The sequence below is a fragment of the Littorina saxatilis genome, linkage group LG7, assembly GCF_037325665.1.
Source record: "Littorina saxatilis isolate snail1 linkage group LG7, US_GU_Lsax_2.0, whole genome shotgun sequence".
In the NCBI taxonomy this organism is placed as follows: Eukaryota; Metazoa; Mollusca; class Gastropoda; order Littorinimorpha; family Littorinidae; genus Littorina; species Littorina saxatilis.
Genome location: NC_090251.1, coordinates 12,157,685 through 12,181,420, shown reverse-complemented (window position 1 = coordinate 12,181,420; position 23,736 = coordinate 12,157,685). Strand labels below are relative to the sequence as shown.

General features: G+C 47.2%; 2 protein-coding genes across 2 annotated transcripts in view; both read right to left on the bottom strand.

The window, feature by feature from the left end:
• LOC138970714 (uncharacterized) overlaps window positions 1–23,736 on the bottom strand; it is a 302,337-nt gene that overhangs the window by 232,658 nt on the left and 45,943 nt on the right. The window lies entirely within an intron of this gene.
• Window positions 1–23,736, bottom strand: part of LOC138971938 (uncharacterized) — a 57,092-nt gene that overhangs the window by 10,641 nt on the left and 22,715 nt on the right. The window contains exons 6-10 of the mRNA XM_070344784.1: window positions 20,533–21,069; window positions 19,312–19,824; window positions 18,039–18,554; window positions 17,221–17,736; window positions 16,378–16,908 (exon numbers count right to left, since the gene is read on the bottom strand). Of these exons, the coding sequence (XP_070200885.1) occupies window positions 16,378–16,908; window positions 17,221–17,736; window positions 18,039–18,554; window positions 19,312–19,824; window positions 20,533–21,069 (2,613 nt within the window). The remainder of the gene's footprint in view (window positions 1–16,377; window positions 16,909–17,220; window positions 17,737–18,038; window positions 18,555–19,311; window positions 19,825–20,532; window positions 21,070–23,736) is intronic.

Below are 23,736 nucleotides of genomic sequence, written 5' to 3'. Positions count from 1 at the left end.
GAAAAGGCTACCCGTCTAAGGGGAGCAACCCCAACTAAAAAAGTGTAAACGTAGCTATGGTAATGACGACGCACCCAGGGAGTTACCTCCCCTCCTGCGTACTACGTCACTACTGCTACTGACCACGTGACCCCTATCATTCGACTCGAAGAATAAAATCTCCAAATCATAAGCGGGGTAGGTGGGAGGGACTACGATATGTGATTCGGGTAGGTATATTTATTAAATGAAAATTTACAATAAAATTTTCGATTAAATTACATATTCCTACTCCGAATCACATGTAGCAGATTGAAACAACAAGGCGGTGGGCAAGAAAAAGTTCAAACTCACTCTCAAATCCTTGTCAAGAGCTGACCCCCTGCCACCATGGCAGGCAAAGCTCTAGATCCATCCTGGCGAAGAGCCGAGATGTCACGCAGGTAAAAATTCATGAAGACATCCTCGGAACGCCAGTATGCGGTGTGTAGCACCTCCTCCAGTCTTCTTGATCGTAACACGGCCAAGGAGGAAGCCCAAGCTCGCGTCTCGTGAGCCCGAGCTGATTCCAGAGGAAGGACAGGCTGTGTCCCCCCTTCATTGCGGCGGCTCCACTCGTAAGCATGCTTAATGAGCGCCGACACCCACCGGGCCAGAGTCGTCTTAGTAATATCCTTATGTCTCTCCGTATTGAGAGAAATAAACAAAAGCTTTTGAGCTGCGGATCTAAGAGACTGAGCACGGGCAAGGTAGATGTGAAGGGCTCTAACAGGGCAATTTACTAAGTCTGGGTCATTCGGAGCCAGAATAGTGGACAACGGCCTGACATGAACCAAAGGAGAAGCTCGCTCGGGAGCCTGGTTTTTCGCAAGAAACTCAGGTCGAAACCGCAAGGTAACGGACCCATCTGATTCAAAGGAAATGTCGTCCGAATTACCGGAAAGAGCGTGGATCTCGCTGCCCCTTCGTGCCGATGCTAGCAGCAAAAGGAAAAGGGACCGTCATAACAGCATTGTTAGCCGCGTCAGAAACAACAACCAAAATAGGCTTAGGGACAGAAGTGGAAGACTTGGGTTTAATTTTCCCTTTCACATCAGCCTTGCCGCGCTCGCGCTTTTTGTCTCCGTCAGACATGCTGACAACAAAATGGAGACACAAAATTCCAAAATGGCTACCACAAAATACGTGACCAACACGTGGCCGAAAATTTCAAGTAGCAACTGAAAATTACGTTCGATACAAGTAAAGGAACGAGCTCACCAACTACCAGTGCAGCGGGTGAAGAGACGGGTGTGGGTGCCGGTGGGTGTCTAAGCAAACACCAAACAGCGAACTTCCACTAGAGCCAAAAAATTCACGACCTGCTCCCTAGAAAGCTGAAGTGTCGAATGATAGGGGTCACGTGGTCAGTAGCAGTAGTGACGTAGTACGCAGGAGGGGAGGTAACTCCCTGGGTGCGTCGTCATTACCATAGCTACGTTTACACTTTTTTAGTTGGGGTTGCTCCCCTTAGACGGGTAGCCTTTTCAGACCTAGCACTTTAGACTGAGTCAACTGCTACATGTGATTCGGAGTAGGAATATGTAATTTAATTTTAGATTAAATTACATATCTTATCCCGACTCACATTTAGCAGATTGCTAATGTAGGTGGCGGGTACTTACTCTAAGATCTTGGAAGGACCTGTCCTGCGGCCACCACAGCCGGTAAGGAGCTGGTCCCATCTTGTCGCGTACTTGCAATGTCGCGCAAGTAGAAGTTTATAAAGACGTCTTCAGACGTCCAATAAGCCGAGTCAAGTACTTCTGACAGCCTCCCTGACTGTAGTACAGCCAAAGACGAGGCCCAGGCTCTCGCCTCATGAGTTCGTGCAGACGACATAGGGAGAACAGACTGCCCCCCCCTTTTTATATTTAGTCAAGTTTTGACTAAATATTTTAACGTAGAGGGGGGAATCGAGACGAGGGTCGTGGTGTATGTGTGTGTGTGTGTGTGTGTGTCTGTCTGTCTGTGTGTGTGTGTAGAGCGATTCAGACTAAACTACTGGACCGATCTTTATGAAATTTGACATGAGAGTTCCTGGGTATGAAATCCCCATACGTTTTTTTCATTTTTTCAATAAATGTCTTTGATGACGTCATATCCGGCTTTTCGTGAAAGTTGAGGCGGCACTGTCACGCTCTCATTTTTCAACCAAATTGGTTGAAATTTTGGTCAAGTAATCTTCGACGAAGGCCGGGGTTTGGTATTGCATTTCAGCTTGGTGGCTTAAAAACTAATGAGTGAGTTTGGTCATTAAAAATCTGAAAATTGTTAAAAAAAAAATTTTTTTATAAAACGATCCAAATTTACGTATCTTATTCTTTATCATTTTCTGATTCCAAAAATATATAAATATGTTATATTTGGATTAAAAACAAGCTCTGAAAATTAAAAATATAAAAATTATTATCAAAATTAAATTGTCCAAATCAATTTAAAAACACCATCTTATTCCTTGTCGGTTCCTGATTCCAAAAACATATAGTCATCTTGTCAATTTCACTGCCTATGCCGTGCGCGGTGGACTGACGATGCTACGAGTATACGGTCTTGCTGCGTTGCATTGCGTTCAGTTTCATTCTGTGAGTTCGACAGCTACTTGACTAAATGTTGTATTTTCGCCTTACGCGACTTGTTTCCTTCTGCCACCAGTCATATGCTTGTTTTATGAGTGTGGCGATCCACCTAGCAAAAGTAACCCGTGACAGGTCTCTGCTCCGGGCGGTATTGAGTGAGATGAAAAGAAGTTTTTGTTCTTTAGCTCTTAACGGAGCAGTCCTAGACAAATAGCTGCTGAGTGTTCGCACTGGACAATTTGTCATGTCAGAGTCACCTGGTGCTAGTATAGTAGATAAAGACGGAATCCTGATAAAGGGAGAAGGATGGTGAGGCTTTTGGTTTTTTGCCAAGAAATCGGGTCTAAAACGAAGTGTGATAGAGCCATCACTCTCAACAGAGATATCTTTTGGAAGGCCAGAGAGAGCGTGTACCTCACTGCTCCGCCTAGCTGTAGCAAGTAAAGTGAGCAGAAGAGCTTTACGTGTTAGATTATGGAGACTTGCCAAGTGTAAAGGTTCAAAATCAGAAGATCTCAAAAATTCCAGAACTAAAAACAGATCCCAGGCTGGGACTGGTGTCTTTGTCCTAACAAAATCCAATGCAGCGCCTCTTAACACGCTTGCAATAACTCCACCCAGGGCAATTGTGTGACCTAATTGCTTTAAGGTGGACGAAATCGCCGATCTCCTGACTTTAAGAGATGATGGGGACTTGCCTTGAGAGGCCAACCAAGACAAATGATTAGCTACGTGCATTGACCGAGGGGATGTAGCTTCAACCCCATTATCTGCGCACCATGTCACCCATGCAGACCAGTGTGAGGTGTAAACAGAGCTAGTAGACTGCCTGTGAGCCTTTTGAACCAAATCCAGAGTACCGTCAGAAGCACCTGAGCGACGCAAAGATTTCCTCACAGTCTCCAACCGTGAAGGCGCAGAGCCTGCGGATTCTCGTGAAGAACGCCCGTGCGTGGTTGTAGCAGATCTCCCTTCTCTAGATTTAGAGGAATGGGAGGACCTACTGTGAGACAAAGCAAGTCCGGAAACCAATGTTGGCTTGTCCACATTGGCGCCACCAGAATGAGAGACGGGCGTTCCATCTCGACTTTTCTGAGTACCTTGCCCAGCAGTTGAAATGGAGGGAAAGCGTACGCCGTAAGGTCCGTCCAGTCGATCTCCAGAGCGTTTGTCTTCCAAGCTTCCGGATCCGGAAAAGGGGAGACAAACACTGGTAGTCTCCGCGAAAACCTCGTAGCGAACAGATCCACTAGAGGCTTTTCCACCTGTACCCACAATCGCTGAAGTGCTTGGTGGGTGATCGTCCACTCCGTGTGCAAAACACTGGACGAACGGCTGAGAGCGTCCGCTAAGACATTGAGTCGACCTGGTAAGAACTTCGCCGACAGAGTGATCTGATGCTGAGCGCACCACCGCAGGATCTGACAAGTTCTGACTGAGAGTGTGTGGGATCGTGACCCGCCCTGCTTGTTCACGTATGCCGCCACCGTGGTGTTGTCTGTGTGTAGACGCACATGTTTCCCGACAACCGCAGGAAAGAAGCTCCGAAGCCCGAGAAAGGCTGCCTCCAATTCCAACACATTTATGTGAGACTGGGATTGACTCTCGGACCAAGTCCCCGAGGCTGTGAGATGTGCGAGATGGGCACCACAGCCTAACAGAGACGCGTCTGTGAACATGTCGACCTCCGGAGGTGGGAGAACAATCGGAACTCCCAGAAACAAGTCTGTTTGTAGCCACTGATTTGTGGTCTGTCGAATCCAGCCGTGTATCTGAACAGAAACATCCCAGCCCTGATAAGCTGAGTTCCATTCCGAGTTGAGTGCTGCCTGAAACGGCCTCTTGCATACCCTCCCCAGAGGAATGAGAGTGGCCATAGATTCCATCTGTCCCAGAGCCGACGCCAAGACCCTGGCCTTGGCCTGTTTCTGTGATCTGAGAGACCTGAGCAGGTCTTGAAGTTTGTTGACTCTTCTCAGGGAGGGACGTACTGACCAAGCCACCGTATCGAAAGTCATACCCAGGTATGTAAAGTTTTGAGACGGTATCAGCTCTGATTTGCTCTGGTTGACCTGAAACCCGAGGTCGTTTGCCTGATGCAACACTGCCTGCGTGTGAAGACTGCAGGTCTGCCGGTTTTGATGGAGGACAAGCCAATCGTCTAAGTATGCACGCAGACGAATGCCTTTTTGTCTGACCAGGGAACAAAGTTGTCGTGTCACCATTGTGAAGACCCAAGGAGCCAGAGATAAGCCGAAAGGGAGTGCCCTGAACTGATAAATCTGTTGCCCACCGAAATCTGAGCCACTTCCGATCTGACGGATGCATGAGTATGTGAAAATACGCATCCGTCAGATCTATCGACGTTGCCCAATCCCCTGGTCTGAGTGCCTCCCGAACAGAAAAGGGAGTTTCCATAGTAAACCGAATCTCCCTGAGGAATTTGTTCAATGGGGACAGGTCTAGGACTGGTCGCCACCCTCCCGAATTCTTTGGGACTACGAAAATCCTCCCATAGAAACCCGGGGAGTTGTGATCCAAAACAACTTCCACTGCTTCCTTTTGAAGAAGGGCAGCGATTTCCAACTGAATTGTGGCCTTTGCCTCTGGTTTTGCCGGAAATTTGAATGCAGGAGGTGTTCTGGTAAGAGGCGCTTTTCCCTCTTTCCAGAGCAGCCTGAACCCCGAACGTACTATCCCCACGATCCACTGACTGTTTACATGCTGTAACCAGTAGGGAAGAGCCCGGGAGGGGCCGCCCGCCACCAAAAGGGTGGGGGCCGTGGGGATGAGCAGCTCGGGGCCTGGTCATTGGGGGTTAGGCTTTCGACCCGACCCCCTAGCATTGCCGAAAGACGGCTTCTTCTTGGGGTAAGGTGCGCCCCTGCCTCTTCCCCTATAAGAGGACTGTGATTGCTGAGAGCCGCGTCCTCGATTAGCAGAAGTGAAAGAAGCCTTAGGAGGACCCTGTTGTTTGACCTGTGGCTTAGCGAAACCATGCTGAGCAAGTTTGGCGATTGCTAAGTCCTTAGCGTTTTGCGTTTGCTTGTCAAGAGAGGGTTGACCAAGCATAGATCCCTCTGTGAAAGGAGAGACCTTGAGCAAGTCTAAAGTAGACTTATCTTGAATCCTGGAGCCAGACAAGAATGCGTCCCTGCGTGTGTAAACCGCATGCGCGTATAACCGTGCCGCGACCGACATTTGTTCGGCCGAAACCTTAGCCAAAGAGGCCAGGAGTATGGGAACGTCTTTAACGCTCGCTTCGTTTCGAAATTCGAAAGGATCCAATGACACCGCGATCGACCGAGAAAGAGATCGAAGAAGTGTCTCTGAAAGAGACGCAAGTTCCAACGAGTATCTTCCCGTCTCCTCCAAACCAAGTAATGCGCCTTCCGAGTAAGCGCAAGTTTTATCCAAACGATAGCCATCCTCCCTAAGATTGGCCAACTCCGGCACGGCAGTTTCTGCTATTAGGTTTAGTTCACAGGCACAGCCGGAATCTGACCCCTTTATCACCCCTTCCTCAGTGCCAGGCCGCCAGCAGTAATTAATCACCCATCCCCCGGTTCAGCGCTGGCTACACAGTAGTGACTGTACAACCGCGCGATAGCATCACCCACACAAGTCATCTCAGCAGTAGAAGGCTAAGAGAAAAGCTCCCTTCTACTAGCAGGCCAGAGTGCAGCCTAGCTCAACCTCTCGGCAGCTACGCACTGCTATCTCTGCCTTACGAGTAAGCTGTGTGTTTTGAAAACACTTCTATCTTGTTAGTTCTCTTGAATTACGATGTCAGCATGTGTGTTATTTACACATAGCCTTGTAGTCAAGACCATAAACTTTCAAACGATACTAAATATGACCACTATGCTGTAGGTGTGCCACTGCTGTAGCCTGCTGAAAGAAGACAGACAGAGAACAGTACACACGGCACAATGTAATTAATGACATGTATTTGAGTGGCTACAGATCGCGCCACGGTCAACTTTTCAAGACAGAACAAATTAAAAACAAATCTGCAAGGCTAATGTTAACAGATGTTCATGCTGACACTTTAAAGACTTTTACCTTGTGTGTGTGAGGTATCTTTTCTTGAGCCCGCTTACAGGTATCCAAGTAGGAAAACAGTATTCCAAAATGTCAGCACACGGCAGTTGTTGTTGTTATAGCTAGTTTTACTTCCATGTATCTTGGGGTAGATTTAAAGAAGGCTGTTCACATTATACTGACACCAGCAAACCAGGGTCGGCAACGGGATAAATGATATGGACACCCACTGCCCAATGCTGGATTCGAACCCGCGACCTTTCGATCACGAGCCCACGCGCTCTACCGACTGAGCTATCCAAGCTCCCAGGCTCAGCACACGGCAGGTTTTTATAACTGCAGTAGATGTTTATAAACAGTACACATGTACATACATCCAGTTTTTGTCATGGTTATCTGGATTGTGAAAATGAATATCTACACCATACAGGAAAAACAGTTATGAATGCTTCATTAAGCACTCTTTTTTGAGGAGCACTTTGACAGGGACAGCATCAAGTCATGGAATTTTGGTGACACCAGAGTCTGATGTTCCGTCATGAGAACACGCAGTCTTTTTATGGGGTCTTTCATTGCCCAGATTCTCCTTTTCAGTGTGTTAATTGTAGCATGTGTTCCTTCGCCCCCTTGCTCCCCATGTAGTCCGATTCCAAACCTCCAAGCCCGAAGCCAAGGCACACAATGGCATTCCAACAGATGTTGTTTGGGAATCACCCTCACATTTGGAAATGCATTTCTGAAAAACGACATGTAGGCTGTGATGCTGCTTTCAGCCTCTGAAATGTCTTCTTCGCTTACTGGTCTGGATCTTTTTTTGTTCTTGCAGAGCGTTCCCCACACAGTCTACACAATGCATTAACACAAATTAGATGTTCAGTTTCAGTATGCTCCATTATGAAACACACTGCATACCAAACATACACTGTCACATGAAGACAAAGAAGAAAACTTAAAAATTTTAAGAGTAAATTTTCATTTAATTAATATACTTACCCAACTCACAAATAGCAAATAGCAATTAACTCTAGTTCAGTGCTGGTAACGCTGTACGCGTCCCCTTGGTAACCAAGGGAGACCACTCTAAAAAAGAAAGTGATCCATCCCATAATGCCAGACCATCAACAGTCCGACATCCGTATGCGTGCGCATACGCCGCCATCTTATCATTCCAAAACGAAGCCCAACTCACTCTTTTTTAGACCCCAGTACCAACCACAGCGGGGAGGTGGGACTGGGAGGGAATAAACGTTGTGAGTTGGGTAAGTATATTAATTAAATGAAAATTTACTCTTAAAATTTTTAATTAAATTACATATCCATACCCAACTCACAAATAGCAGATTGCTACTATAGGTGGCGGGTACTCACCAAAAATCAACGTAGAAGGGCTTGTCCTGCTGCCACCATAGAAGGTAGTGCAAAACTGCCATCTTGTCGCAAGGAGGAGATGTCTCTAAGATAATAATTCATGAAGACATCCTCCGATTTCCAATAGGCCGCCTCCAAAACATCAGCCAGACGGCCTGAACGGAGCACTGCCACAGAGGAGGCCCATGCTCTCGCCTCATGAGTTCTTGCCGAGGTCAGGGGAAGTACTGCCCTAACCTCTCCGGACTGAGTATGCCACCAGGCGTAAGCTTGCCTGATTAACGTGGATACCCACTTGGTCAAAGTCACCTTAGCAATATCTTTGCCCCTTGCTGTATTGGGAGAGATAAATAGGAATTTCGCAGAAATGTATTTTAAACTACTAGGGTTTAACGTCGCCTGTATTTAGGCCCTTAGCTCCCACGGCTGTCGCTACGAGTGAATCAGCAAGTTCACGTGCGCGTGTCGCTGTGTACTCAGGCCTGTGTCCACTGCGTCAGTTCGCTGCCAAACTCACGCGAGTGCCTTCACGAGTCGAGAGGTCACGAACGCTTACGAAAATTGCTCGTGTCTGGTAACTGAAACTGCTAGTCACCCCCCCTTTTGACAGTCATGTTTTTTACCTTGTTTTTATTTTATTTGTAGAGTATTAAGTGATGTCTAGGGACTGTCTGTATGGATTGGTTGGTAGATTATTAACAGATTTTGTGTTTTTTATTACAGACTCTGTGGACAACTTACTCCAAGTTTTAGATAAGGAGGTTCGGGACTATAAATCCATGACCTTTGCGCCTTCAACCAAAAAGACGTATCAGACTCATTATAGAGCGTACATTACGTTTTGTGAACATATCGGGGTCTCCCCTGTGCCTGCGTCACCGGCAACGTTGTGCCGTTATGTAGTATTCCTGGCACGCTCCCTAAAGTACACTTCCGTGCGTCAGTATCTGAACATTGTGAGACTGCTTCATTTAGAGTGGGGCCTTGACAACCCCCTAGAGAACAACTTGTCACTGGACTGTGTGTTGAAAGGCATTAGAAGAGGCCTAGGTGATTGTCCTGCTCGAAAACTGCCTATTACGCCAGAGCTGTTACAGACTATCAGATCTCAGCTGGACCTTAGCTCCCCTTTTGACTGTTCAGTGTGGGCCGCATGCCTGGTGATGTTTTTCGGCATGCTTAGACGGTCCAATGTACTCGCGCCGTCAGCGAGCAAGTTTGACAAAACCAAACACTTGAGAAGACAAGACTGTGTGTTCTACCCAGACGCTGTGCGCATCACCATTAGTTGGTCCAAGGTTATTCAGTTCAAAAATCGCACTTTGACACTGACTTTCAGGAGGATGCCCTCTGCTCTGCTCTGCCCGGTCGCTGCGATTTTCCAAGCTTTCAGGCTTACCCCCCACGCCCCGCCCGACGGCCCCGCCTTCGTGGCCTCGTCCGGTAACCCCCCCCCTTCTCCCCCCTGACCCCCTCGTCCTTCGTGTCAAAAGTTAAGCAGTGCCTGCAGCAGGCAGGTGTTGATCCCAAGCAGTACGCCGGGCACAGTTTCCGCAGAGGGGGTGCTTCCTGGGCTTATCAAGTCGGTCTTCCGATAGAGACAATTCGCCAGATTGGAGACTGGCGCTCATACGCTTGCCTAGCTTACATTGCCATCCCTGGTAATCAGATCGCTTCCGCAATCGCACAGATGCAGTGCGCTGTCAAAACGTAAAAGGGACATTTAATCTGTGACAGCGCACTAAAGGGACTTTAAAGGTAGAGTGAGTGAAGTGGATTTGGACAATTGGGCCAAGACAGGATTATCCATCCTGCTGTTGTGGAGTATACTATGTTTTGATATTTATGCGCCACTGTGGGATGTTTATTATGCGCGCAGCAAATCCCCAGGAAAATATGTACATGTCTTTTTAATCTCATTTCAAGCGCGACATTTTGCATTATCTTATTATAGTATTTTATTGAAGCATGAATAAAGCTTCCAGTCACCCCCTCATCTGTGAGTGGTCTCCTTTTTGTTTAATAGGAATTTCGCAGAAATGTATTTTAAACTACTAGGGTTTAACGTCGCCTGTATTTAGGCCCTTAGCTCCCACGGCTGTCGCTACGCTGAGTGAATCAGCAAGTTCACGTGCGCGTGTCGCTGTGTACTCAGGCCTGTGTCCACTGCGTCAGTTCGCTGCCAAACTCACGCGAGTGCACACACAAAAAATTTTTCCCTCCCTCCCACCCTTTTGAGCTTAGTGTGACTGGAATGCCTTATCCATTTTAATAATTATGAAGAATTAACAGCCTCTGCACGTATTTTTTTTATATGCTTGTTTGTTGTATGGTGTTGGTTATGCTTATGTTACAAGAAAGAAATAATTATGTGCGTGTGTCTGAGTATTAATTGGTTGTGTGTAGTTGTTTTTTTTCCTTTGTGTTTTTTTTAGCGCGTATGTTTGTGTGGGCCAAGACAGGATTATCCATCCTGCTGTTGTGGAGTATACTATGTTTTGATATTTATGCGCCACTGTGGGATGTTTATTATGCGCGCAGCAAATCCCCAGGAAAATATGTACATGTCTTTTTAATCTCATTTCAAGCGCGACATTTTGCATTATCTTATTATAGTATTTTATTGAAGCATGAATAAAGCTTCCAGTCACCCCTTCATCTGTGAGTGGTCTCCTTTTTGTTTAAAAGCAACTTTTGATTTTCTGAACGAATGAACTTTGTTCGAGACAGGTAAACACTGAGCGTTCTGACCGGACAGTTAACTATGTCAAGGTCTCCAGGAGCAAGGATGTTGCTCAAGGCAGGAATGTTAACGACAGGAGAAATATGACCTGGTTTTTGATTTTTAGCTAAGAATTCAGGCCTGAATTTAAGAGATATGGAACCATCTTTTTCGGTTGCAATATCTTTAGCTAAGCCGGATAAAGCATGAACCTCACTCCCTCTACGCGACGTCGCGAGCAAAGTTAGAAAAACCGCCTTGCGCGTCAAGTTAGCCAAACTAGATGACTGTAACGGTTCAAACTCGTTAGAAGCCAAAAATCTCAATACAAGCATCAAATCCCAAGCAGGGAGCGGAGACTTCACGCGCGCGGCCTTAAGGGCGGCGCCCTTAATAACACTAGCGACAACCCCGTCAAGAGTAATCTTATGGCCCAGCTGCCTAAGTGTTGACGAAATCGCGGACCTTCTAACACGAAGGGAAGACGCCGACCCCCCCTGTCCAGCTAGCCAGGCTAAATGATTTGCCACCTGCATGGACCTCGGTGCCAAAGGTTTAACTCTGTTAAGACCACACCATTTCACCCAGGAGGCCCAGTGAGACGAGTAGACCGAACTGGTTGACTTCCTATGGGCATGCTTCACAAAATCTACAGTGGCAGAAGAGGCGCCTGCCTTAAGCATAGCGCTTCTGACAGAATCCACCCTTGAAGGTTGAGGGCCTGAGGGTTCTCGTGAGGGATTCCCGACCTGGGTTGAAGAAGTTCTCCCTTTCTTACTGCGATGGGGATAGGCGGTCGAACCGCCAGTCGCAGCAAGTCCGGGAACCAGTGCTGGCTTGGCCAAAGTGGGGCAACCAGAACCAGCGCTGGCTTTTCCAGGTCGACCTTCCTGAGAACTTTGCCCAACAAGCAAAACGGAGGGAAGGCGTAAGCTGTCAGCCCTGTCCAATCCAGTTCTAGCGCATTCACGCCCCACGCCAGAGGATCCGGGAAGGGGGATACAAACAGAGGCAGCCTCGCTGAATACCGAGTTGCGAACAAATCGATTTGAGGCTTCTCTATCTGCTCCCAAAGACGGTGTAGGGATTGGTGCGACAGCGTCTACTCTGAATGGACCACCTTGTCCCCCCTGCTCAGCGCATCTGCAAGGACGTTCAAGCTGCCCTTCAGAAAGATGGCTGACAGCAGAATATGATGCGAAGCGCACCACTTTAGAATGAGGCACGCACTGTCTGATAGGCTGAGGGATCTCGTTCCGCCCTGCCTGTTCACGTAAGCCGCGACCGTCCTGTTGTCGGTGTGCAACCTGACATGACTGTTCTGAACGAACGGCAGAAAAGCTTGGAGGGCCAAGGAAACAGCCTCCAACTCCAGAGCATTGATATGGCGCGTGGGAAGAGACAGGTTCCACTCCCCCGACGCCACATGCTCCCCCAGGTGCGCTCCCCACCCCGTCAGAGAAGCATCGGTAAACAGCTCGTTCTCTGGCGCCGGGCGCACTATCGGGACTCCCTGTGAGACCCAGGGAAGGAGCCAGACCTGCGTGGTCTCGAAAAACCAGTCTCCCAGAGAAATCTGGATGTCCCACCCCTGGGTTGACTGATCCCACCGGGCCTGAAGAGCTGCCTGAAACGGCCTCTTGTGTACCCTGCCCAGTGGGATAAGAGTAGCCATAGACTCCATCTGGCCAAGTACTGATGTCAGAACCCGTACACTGGCCAGATTCTCTCCGTGAAGCGCACGGAGCAAGTCTCGAAACCGGAAGTGGAAGGAGTCGGTGAAGACCTGACTCTACCCAACGAAGAGACATCAAAGACGCCAGCCGGAAGTGCGCGAATCTCTGCTTTTGTCGACGACAAATCGGCCGCCAAAGTAGAAACCTGTGTACTTAAAGTCAAAAGCAATGACGCAATATCGGCGGGAGACACACCTGAATCACCAGGAGCCCCCGACGAAACAACCGGTTTAACAACATCCTTATCCTTTTCACTATGTGTGACCTTGTCCTTCTTCGCGGACAAAATGGCGGAAGAAGGCTTGTCAACAACAACATCAACATCACATCCTACATTTCCCGGTTCTATCTGAGAAGTGGCGGAAATTCCATCACTCTTTCTTCTAGACGAAGAACTTCTCTTAGAGGAAGAAGAACTAGCAGCCGGAGAAGCTGAAGCAGCAGCCTGTCTCGAACTAGCTCTATTCTTGGCGCACTCCGCCATGTCAAAGCGAACTCACAAAAAATTTTCGAAACTGAAAAATTTTACAAGTTCACAACGTGCGACAGAAACGTCGCCAAAGTTACATAAAACAAGAAAGCTCTCACCCAAAAACAGCCAGGGTATTGACAAAGCTCGGCGGCAGACCAAGGGGCGAAGTCAAAGTCAGGAAACAAAGACCAAGGCTGAACACAGCCGGAGCGTACAACAAAACGCGACCAGACACGTCGCTCGCTGAGAGTGGAATGATAAGATGGCGGCGTATGCGCACGCATACGGATGTCGGACTGTTGATAGTCGGGCATTATGGGAGGGATCACTTTCTTTTTTAGAGTGGTCTCCCTTGGTTACCAAGGGGACGCGTACAGCGTTACCAGCACTGAACTAGAGTTAATTGCTATTTGCTATTTGTGAGTTGGGTATGGATATGTAATTTAATGGAAATATTAGGTCACACTGCTGCACAAAATAACTGAGTGTGATGTCCCTTGTTATAATACTATGATTCAATCCTTTCTTTTCTGCTGAACAGTGGGTGAAAAATTTGCCTGTCACAACACAATGCCACACAAATGAAACACACAGCGTACATGTACTCTGATGATCAGAAACTAATACAAGACAAAAAGTCTTCAAGACGAAACCACATGGAAAGTGCTCCAGACAGGGCTCTTCAAGATATAAACTAGATACAAAATCTGGTTCTGCTGTGAGGCAGTGGCAGGAAGGCAATTAAACCGTGGGAAATTGACTCATTTTCTGCTGCCAGCCAGTGGAACAAAGAAGGCTGAAGCCCCAGCGGGGCCAGGAATGTGATAACAGATAAGCAGGGCTGGGGCTGCGTGGGCAGGTGCCAGCAGCAAACTTAATCATGCTATCTGTGAAAGGGTGAACCGCCGTGCCGGAGTGACCGGAAGCGGTGCACTCGGCAAAGCGTAAGTCCCAATAAGACTGTGATGCCGACTGGAGAGAGCAAACTTGCGTGAATGAAATGAAGTGCTCGAATGACGTAATTGGTCTGAGACAAGCCATGGCTGAGCAGCATCAGGCGCCTGACCGTGTGCCGCCAGTAAAGGCACAGTATCCACAGGCAAGCTATTCTCCGAACCCGAAGTTCTAGCCAGAACCTTGGAAAGTTCGTAAGCCACGGAAGGAGATTCGTTGAAACGATATCCCTGAACCTCCGTTAAAGCAGGGCGGAAATCACCCACCGCTGAGGGTGGTGGTGCCGCAGAGCTTGTCATAGCTGTCACCCCTTCAGCGAAGTACTTGGAAGCCACCTGAGCTGCAGTAACCAAAGCTGGTTTAAGTTTGAGTGACAGCTTGACATCAACTTCCTCCTCAGTGACTGAGTGAGAATCGTCGAACTCGGAATCTGCTGAGGCTGGACACTGAAAGTCGCTGTGACTAGCTGCGTCGCTAAAATGATCCCCCACAGGCGAGACTGATTGCAAAACGGAAGGACCGTGCAAAGCCTGCCCGAAAGCAGCTTCCTGCCCAGAGGGAGGAAGTTGAGACTTGTATACATTCACCGGAGACATGCTAGTCTAGTTCCGGCCCAACTTGAACACTTTCACCAGAGAACCTGGCTACCGGTGAACTTGACAAACCTGTAGAGCGTGAAACCGCTCCGCGTATGAAGTAATCACCTTCCTCTGCGTGCACGTCAGCCGACGTAACTGTGCATGAGGGCGGAACCTTAATGTGAGACAACGAAGCCACGCCGCTCACTCCCGCCGGGAGCGAGCGCAACTCTTGACGAGTGGCATGCAAATCCGCTGCAAACTGCTGTTGTTGTGCAAACATGTTATTCATTTGGGCTGAAAACGTATCCAAAAGGGAAGAAAAATCATCTTTAGCACGAGTCTCATCTTTCCCACTACGTTTACCCTTGGCTGAAGAAGCCTTACTTTTAGCTTCTTTCAGTACCGGCATGACTGGGCTAACAGGGTCCGAAATATTAACAGACATGGTTGTTTGAGAAGCTGGGTCATGAACAGAAACGATAGTACCTTTGCCTTTCTCTTTATGCGTAACCTTACTAGGCGAACCATCAGCAGCTACTTGTCTAGTCTGTGGTTTCTTTTTCTCCTTGTCCGCCATTGCTGACGAAAAACAGTCTGAGTTATGGTAAACAACAATCAGACCGCACAACAGAGAAAGAAACAAACGCAAGCAAAAAGCAAACAAATTAGAACGAGCTCACCCAATCTTGTGCATGAGAAGCAGGGACCTGTAGAACGGGGTGAAACACTGTCTGAAAGACAGTAGGCTAAATGCCTTTAGCGTAGTGTGAAAACGCGTCCGAGCTATTCGGAGGCTGAAGTGGGAGTGAGCTTTCAACATGGCGGCGGTTGAGTCACGCGTGATAGGTCACGAGACGGTATGACCTTGACTCTTGTATAACTTGGGTTGGGTCAAGGCCGTTCTTTTTTAGGGGTTACTTCCCCTTTTGGGGTGAGGCGTAGTTCAGTGTCCTAGCATTTTATCTGAAGTTAATGCTAAATGTGAGTCGGGATAAGATATGTAATTTAATCACGTGCATATGTTGAACCGAGCATTGACGGAGATCTAAGAGAAAGAGAAAGGAAGAGAGAGAGAAGAGAGGGAGAGAGAGAGAGAGACAGAGAGAGAGAGAGAGGGAGAGACAGAGACAGAGAGAGAGAGAGAGAGAGAGAGAGGGTTCAAAGGGCTTCCTTTCTGCCACTCTAGCTGCAGGCTATTTTTAGCACCCATCCTTTTCCCCCAGCAAAGATAACACAACAGCCAGTAGCTCTCTCAGTGCTATGTAATGAGAAGGCCTAACAATTTGCTTGTATCTATAAAGATATGCAGAAAATGTGTACACAACATCGTGTGTGGGAGCGAGTTTGCATTATGTTTGTCTGCCTCTGGTTTGATATCCTAAAAACTGCATGGGCCTACCTATCATGGTCGACAAGCTGTCCCAGAATACACGTGCATCCTTTCCCACAGTGGACGACACGGCGAACAGTGATCGAACACTGTAAATGCTGTGGGAAAAGTACTCCTTTTTACCGAGGGAGCGTGCTAGCAAATACATGAATGTGTGCATTTGTGTTTGCCTCTTTGTGCAGGCATGGGAATTGAAAAAAGTAAAAGAGGCTTAACATTTGTAAGTAATAGCAAAGTCGACGGCGCAAAGCGCCTAGCCCTGCTAGGGGGGTTTGGGGGCATTTTGGGCGGAATTTTGTTTTCTCCAAAGAACCCAACTGGTGTAATTTGGTGTCATCTTAGCTCCAAGTTTGCCATTACATTCAGTTTTTAGAACCATTTTTGCCTCCCCCATTTATTTTTTCGGCGGATACTTTTGCTTTTTCGGCGGAACAAACAAAAAATTCGGCGGAAATTTGCCTTTCGGCGGACAATTCCCATGCCTGTTTGTGATAGAAACAAATATGAGCGTACCTATAATAGTCGATACGTTGTTCCAGAAAAAGGACCGTACATCTTTGCCCCAAGTGGAAGCGCCAGCGGGCATTGAGGACTGTCTGAGAGTGGGAGAGAAATAATATGACCTTTGGTGCATCTCCTCGGGCCTAGGATATATCTTCACAGTACAGCCGGAAAACTGTTCTTCAACCCAGTCAGGGCAATGATCCCTTTTCTGTATGAAGATTGTGTGGGTGTCTGGGTGTACTGATGTCTCCACAACCTGACGCAACATCCTGTCAGTCATTCGGTCAAGACGGTCTACGATGACGATGAGAACACTAGCTGATGTGGATGATGACGTAGCCACACGACTCTGTGGCGGCACCAGCTGCAGTCCAGTGCGTGTCTCCAGCTCCTCAGTCAGCTCGCTGTTTACAAAGTCTCTGTTGGTGTGACCGTAGATGACGCGCACAGTGTTGTGGTCTGGTGACTGTAACACAGTGTGTTGAACCAGGCCAAACTCGTTCAGCATGGCACAGCGTATGGGGTCCATATGTGGATCTCCTGAACGAAACAAATCAGGTCTCAGGTATGTACTGACTTACAATTAAGAAACTTGACTTGAGAGACGGACAGGCTGACATACCGGATGACAGAGATAGAAAGAGAGAGATAAATATTGATAGAGACAGAAAGAAAGGCAGAGACAGACAGACAGAGGTAGCGAGGGAGAAAGGGAAGAGAGAGGGGCACTAAACAATGTAACAATGAACACCCCCCAAAAAAACAATAAAACGTGAATGACGGCAAGCGTGCTTGCAAGTATGTGTGTGCTTGTTTGTCTCTGTTTGATAGAAACAAACCGTATGAGCGTACCTATCATGGTCGACACGTTGTCCCAGAATAAGGTCCATACATCCTTGCACAAAGTGGAAGCGCCAGCGGATACTGAGGACTGTCCAAGAAGGACATATAAAGGGTCGACAATCACGGGTCCAGGATATATCATCATACAGCAGGGAGGCGTTTCTTCAACCCAGTCAGGACGGTGATCCCCCGTCTGTATGAACAGCGTGTGGGTGTCTGGGTGTCCTGATGTCTCCACAGCCTCATGTAACAACCTGTCAGTCACCGAGTCGTGACGGTCTACGATGACGATGAGGACACTGTCTGCTGTGGATGATAACGTAGCTGGATAACTCTGTGACGGCACCAGCTGCAGTCCACTGCGTTTCTTCAGCTCCTCAGTCAGCTTGCTGTGTACGAAGTGTTTGTTGGTGAGATTGTAGATGACGTGCACAGTGTTGTGGTCTGGTGACTGTAACACAGCGTGTTGAACCAGGCCAAACTCGTTCAGCATGTCACGGTGTGTCGGGTCCATGTGTGGATCCCCTGAACGAAACAAATTAGGTCTCTTAGGTATGTACTGACTTACAATGAGAAACTTGACTAGAGAGACGGACAGACCGACATTCCGGATGACAGAAAGAGGGAGAGATGCAGATCAACAGAAAGAAAGGCAGAGACAGACAGACAGAGGTAGCGAGGAAGAAAGGGAAGAGAGAGAAGGGCACTAAACCATGTAACAATGAACCCATACCCCCAAAAAATATAAAAAACGCAAACAAGCGCGCTTGCAAGTATGTGTGTGCTTGTTTGTCTCTGTTTGATAGAAACAAACCGTATGAGCTTACCTATCATGGTCGACACGTTGTCCCAGAATGAGGTCATTGCATCCTTGCGCCCAGTGGAAGCACCAGCGGACACTGAGGACTTTCTGTGAAGGGCAGATAAAAGGTGGTGCAGCTCAGGCTCAGGATATACCATCAGACAGTGGGCAAGCGTTTTTTCATCCCAGTCAGGATAGTAACCTCCCTTCTGTATGAACAGTGTGTGGGTTGCTGGGCGTCCTGATGTCTGCACAGCCTGACGTAACAACATGTCAGTCACCGAGTCATGACGGTCTACGATGACGAGGAGGACACTGTCTGCAGTGGATGAAGACGTAGCTACACGACTCTGTGGCGGCACCAGCTGCAGTCCAGTGCGTGTCTTCAGCTCCTCAGTCAGCTCGCTGTGTACAAAGTCTCTGTCGGGGTGACCGTAGATGACGTGCACAGTGTTGTGGTCCGGTGACTGTAACACAGCGTGTTGAACCAGGCCAAACTCGTTCAGCATGTCACGGCGTGTGGGGTCCATGTGTGTATCACCTGGACAAAAACAAATTAGATCTAATAACCAAAGGGAAGTAAGCGCTCTAAATGCATAAGACATGCGTAATGGAATAAGCGAGAGTTATAGGGAACCAATCTCCTGGCACCTGAGAGAATAACAAGCATTGGAATGAACAAGCGACTTTCATCCTTATTCCAATGCTTGTTATTCTCTCAGGTGCCAGGAGATTGGTTCCATATAACTCTCGCTTACTCCATTACGCATGTCGTATACATTTAGAGCGCTTACTTCCCTTAGGTTATTTGATCTAATAATAGCGCTCTGCCTCATTTGTTTAAAATTCTCTTTAAATCAGGTCTAAGATATGAACTGACTTAGAAATAACATGACTGCTCACCTATCTGAATTAAGATTGAGAGTCACGGAGAGAGAGAGAGAGAGAGAGAGAGAGAGAGAGAGAGAGAGAGAGAGAGAGAGAGAGAGAGAGAGAGAGAGAGAGAGAGAGAGAGAGAGAGAGAGAGAGAGAAAGAGAGAGAGAGAGAGAGAGACGGACATACGGACTGACTGACATACAGACATTGAAAGGAAGAGTAAAAGAGAGAGAAAGACAGCGAGATATGCAGAAAGAAAGACAGATACAAACAGAGGGAGACAGAAAGGGGGATAGAGAAGTATGCAAAACAATGTAACAATGAACAACCGAAAACAAAACGTAAACGTCAGCCAGCTTGCTTGCAAGTATGTGTATGCTTGTTTATAACCATTTGATAAAAACACCACGTATGAGCATACCTATCATGGTCGACACGTTGTCCCAGAATGAGGTCCGTACATCCTTGCACCCAGCGGAAGCGCCAACGGACACTGAGGTCTGTCTGTGAAGGCCATATGAAGGGTGGTGCCCCTCAGAGCTACAATATAGCATCAGATTACAGCGGGGAAATTTTTCTTCAACCCAGGCAGGACGAACACTCTTTTGTATGTACAGTATGTGTGTGTCTGTGTGTCCGGATGTCTCCGCAGCCTGACGTAACAGCCTGTCAGTCACTGGGTCATGACGGTCTACGATGACGATGAGGACACTGTCTGCTGTGGATGATGTAGCTACACGACTCTGTGGCGGCACCAGCTGCAGTCCAGTGCGTGTCTTCAGCTCCTCAGTCAGCTCGCTGTGTACGAAGTGTCTGTTGGGGTGACCGTAGATGACGTGCACAGTGTTGTGGTCCGGTGACTGTAACACAGCGTGTTGAACCAGGCCAAACTCGTTCAGCATGTCACGGCGTGTGGGGTCCATATATGGATCTCCTAAACGAAACAAACCAGGTTTCATGTGTACCAGTTGACTTACAATTAAGAAACTTGACAAGAGAGACGGACAGACTGATATACCGGATGACAGAGAAAGAGAGGGAGATGCAGATCGACAGAAAGAAAGGCAGAGACTTATTATGACATGTCTGTGTGTCCGGATGTCTCCGCAGCCTGACGTAACAACCTGTCAGTCACTGGGTCATGACGGTCTACGATGACGATGAGGACACTGTCTGCTGTGGATGATGTAGCTTCACGACTCTGTGGCGGCACCAGCTGCAGTCCAGTGCGTGTCTTCAGCTCCATACTAGTGTTATACATACACGCGTGCGTGTGTGTGAGCGTGTGTGAGCGTTAGTGTGTGTGTGTGTGAAACAGACAGAGGTGGCACACTATGTGTGGTTTACACGTATGCTATATGCTAATTTGTATGCTATATTGTAGCTCTGAGGGGCATCACCCTTCATATGCCCTTCACAGACAGACCTTAGTGTCCGCTAGCGCTTCCACTGGGCGCAAGGATGTACGGATATTATGTGCCATGTGGTTACAGAGGTAGCGATGGAGAAAGGGAAAAGAGAGAAGGGCACTAAACCATGTAACAATGAACCCATACAACAACAAAAACGCGAACAAGCGCGCTTGCAAGTATGTGTGTGCTTGTTTGTCTCTGTTTGATAGAAACAAAGCGTATGAGCTTACCTATCATGGTCGACACGTTGTCCCAGAATGAGGTCATTGCATCCTTGCGCCCAGTGGAAGCACCAGCGGACACTGAGGACTTTCTGTGAAGGGCATATGAAGGGTGGTACATCTCAGGCTCAGGATATATCATCAGACAGTGGGCAAGCGTTTTTTCAACCCAGTTAGGATGGTAACCTCCCTTCTGTATGAACAGTGTGTGGGTTGCTGGGCGTCCTGATGTCTCTACAGCCTGACGTAACAACTCGTCAGTCGCCGAGTCATGACGGTCTACGATGACGAGGAGGACACTGTCTGCTGTGGATAAAGACGTAGCAACACTACTCTGTGGCGGCACCAGCTGCAGTCCCATGCGTGTTTTTAGCTCCTCAGTCAGCTCGCTGTGTACAAATTTTTTGTTGGTGTGACCATAAATGACGTGCACGGTGTTGAGGTCCGGTGACTGTAACACGGCGTGATGAACCAGGCCAATAAAGTCGTCAGAGTCTTCAAAGGCGTCAGAGTCTTCAAAGTCGTTCAGGATCACGTGTAAACCACCTGAACAAAACAAATGATATTTGTTACGCACTGTGTCTGACAACAGTTTACTCATCAGTCGAAGTGTCTGCAACCAAATTAAACAGAGAAAGTGTGTGTGTATGTGTGTGTGCGTGCGTGCATGTGTGTGAGCGTTAGTGTGAGCGTTAGTGTGTGTGTGTGTGTGTGTGTGTGAAACAGACAGACAAACAGACAGACAGACAGAAATAAGCTTGGTCACTAGGCGGATCGCGGATGACGAGGTGGTTCTAGTAACAGTCACTCGTACACAAACGCCATTTTATTCAAGGAAAGTAATCCAACCCACCCTAACAAAAAGAACCCCTTTCCCTGTCTGTTTTACTCAATTAAGCTTCCAATACACATGGGTTTAAGCAAAGCGAATGCAGTAAAACGCCGAATCTCAGGTATAACTTTGGAAGCGATCTGAAGCCGGTTTTTCTTCAATATTATCCCGTGAAAGTTATCAACTGTAAATCGACGAGAAAATAACATCAATAAGAAAACAGGTTGAATTTTCTTCGTTTCGAACAAATGATTTCACCAATGGAGCCACATAACATTGACCACGCCACGCATGTGAGAGACCTGTTTCATAACTAATTAAACACAATCATGTATGAAATTGACATAATAAACTGATGTAAAGAGCAGTATCTCACATGGTAATAAAAACTCGTTGGTTAACTAGTCACGTTCATGTTATTCGAATACATAAGTAAATTACGCGCCTCTGTCAACAGAACCAAAATGTACTCGTAATTTGAAAATTTTTAATTAAATTTTCATTTGATTAATATACTTACCCGAATCACATGATTAGCATTGACACACTTGGAGATGCCTAGGTCCTGATAAAAGCTTACCCGTCTAAGTATAAGGGAAGCAACCCCAACTAAAAAAGTGACAGCACCATGGTACTTGCCACCCGCGGTTGCCTCCCATTAGTGGGTGAACTACGTCACTATTGGTGCCTGGTCACATGATACACAGATCAATCGACTTATAGAATACTAAGAAACTATAAAGCGGGGCAGGCGGGAGGGAATTACCCATGTGATTCGGGTAAGTATATTAATCAAATGAAAATTTAATTAAAAATTTTCAATTAAATTACATATTCTTACTCCGAATCACATGATTAGCAGATAACTCCAACAAGGTGGTGGGTAAGATCAAAAAGTTCAAACTCACTCTTAAGTTCTGGAGAGACATCCTCCAGCTGCCACCAAGGCAGTAATGGACCGAGATCCATACTGCCAGACGGCAGCAATGTCTCTCTACGAAAACTGATAAAGACGAAAGCCAAGCGCCAGTAAGCTGTGTGCAGGACGTCATTCAACCTCCTAGACCGCAAAACGGCCGAGGATGGGGCCCAGGCCCTGGAAAATGAGCTCAGGCCGAGCGGAGGGGAAAGATAGCAGATAGCTACGCCAAGGCGGAGGGAAAGAAAATCCCTTGCCAAAAACTGGCCCACTGCCAAAAGTCAGGAAAGGACCCGTTGAGAAAGAAAACATCTAACTCACTCTAAAACCCTTGCCAGGAACTGGCCCACTGCCAAATGACAGAAAGAGGACCGAGAACCATCCTGATTGACGGCCGCAATGTGTCTCAGGCAAAAAATGCGAAAGACAACATCATAGAGCCGGTAAGCTGTGCCCAGCACTTCTTCCAATCTCCTGAACCGTAAAACAGTCCGGAAAAAGACCCAAGCCTTGAAAAACCCGAGCCGAGTAGAGGGAAAGACAAGCTGACCCCCCCCCCCCCCCCCCCTTTCTATTGGAAGGAAATGCTAATGGCCTGGAAATGCTCCGTGAGTAAGAGTCCAACTCAATGAGAAAATCTCAAAAGGAGACGGTCACCAGTCGTCCTCTACCGGTCCCTGCGAAAGCAGAGAGAGGGGTAAACAAGTCGCGTAAGGCGAAAATACAATATTTAGTCAAGTAGCTGTCGAACTCACAGAATGAAACTGAACGCAATGCAACGCAGCAAGACCGTATACTCGTGGTCCACCGCTCACGGCATAGGCAGTGAAATTGACAAGAAGAGCGGGGTAGTGGTTACGCTATGCTGCATAGCACGCTTTTCTGTACCTCTCTTCGTTTTAACTTTCTGAGCGTGTTTTTAATCCAAACATATCATATTTATATGTTTTTTGAATCAGGAACCGACAAGGAATAAGATGAAAGTGTTTTTAAATTGATTTGGAAAATTTAATTTTGATAATAATTTTTATATATTTAATTTTCAGAGCTTGTTTTTAATCCGAATATAACATATTTATATGTTTTTGGAATCAGGAAATGATGGAGAATAAGATAAACGTAAATTTGGATCGTTTTATAAATTTTTATTTTTTTTTACAATTTTCAGATTTTTAATGACTAAAGTCATTAATTAATTTTTAAGCCACCAAGCTGAAATGCAATACCGAAGTCCGGGCTTCGTCAAAGATTACTTGACCAAAATTTCAACCAATTTGGTTGAAAAATGAGGGCGTGACAGTGCCGCCTCAACTTTCACGAAAAGCCGGATATGACGTCATCAAAGACATTTATCAAAAAAATGAAAAAATCGTTCGGGGATTTCATACCCAGGAACTCTCATGTCAAATTTCATAAAGATTGGACCAGTAGTTTAGTCTGAATCGCTCTACACACACACACA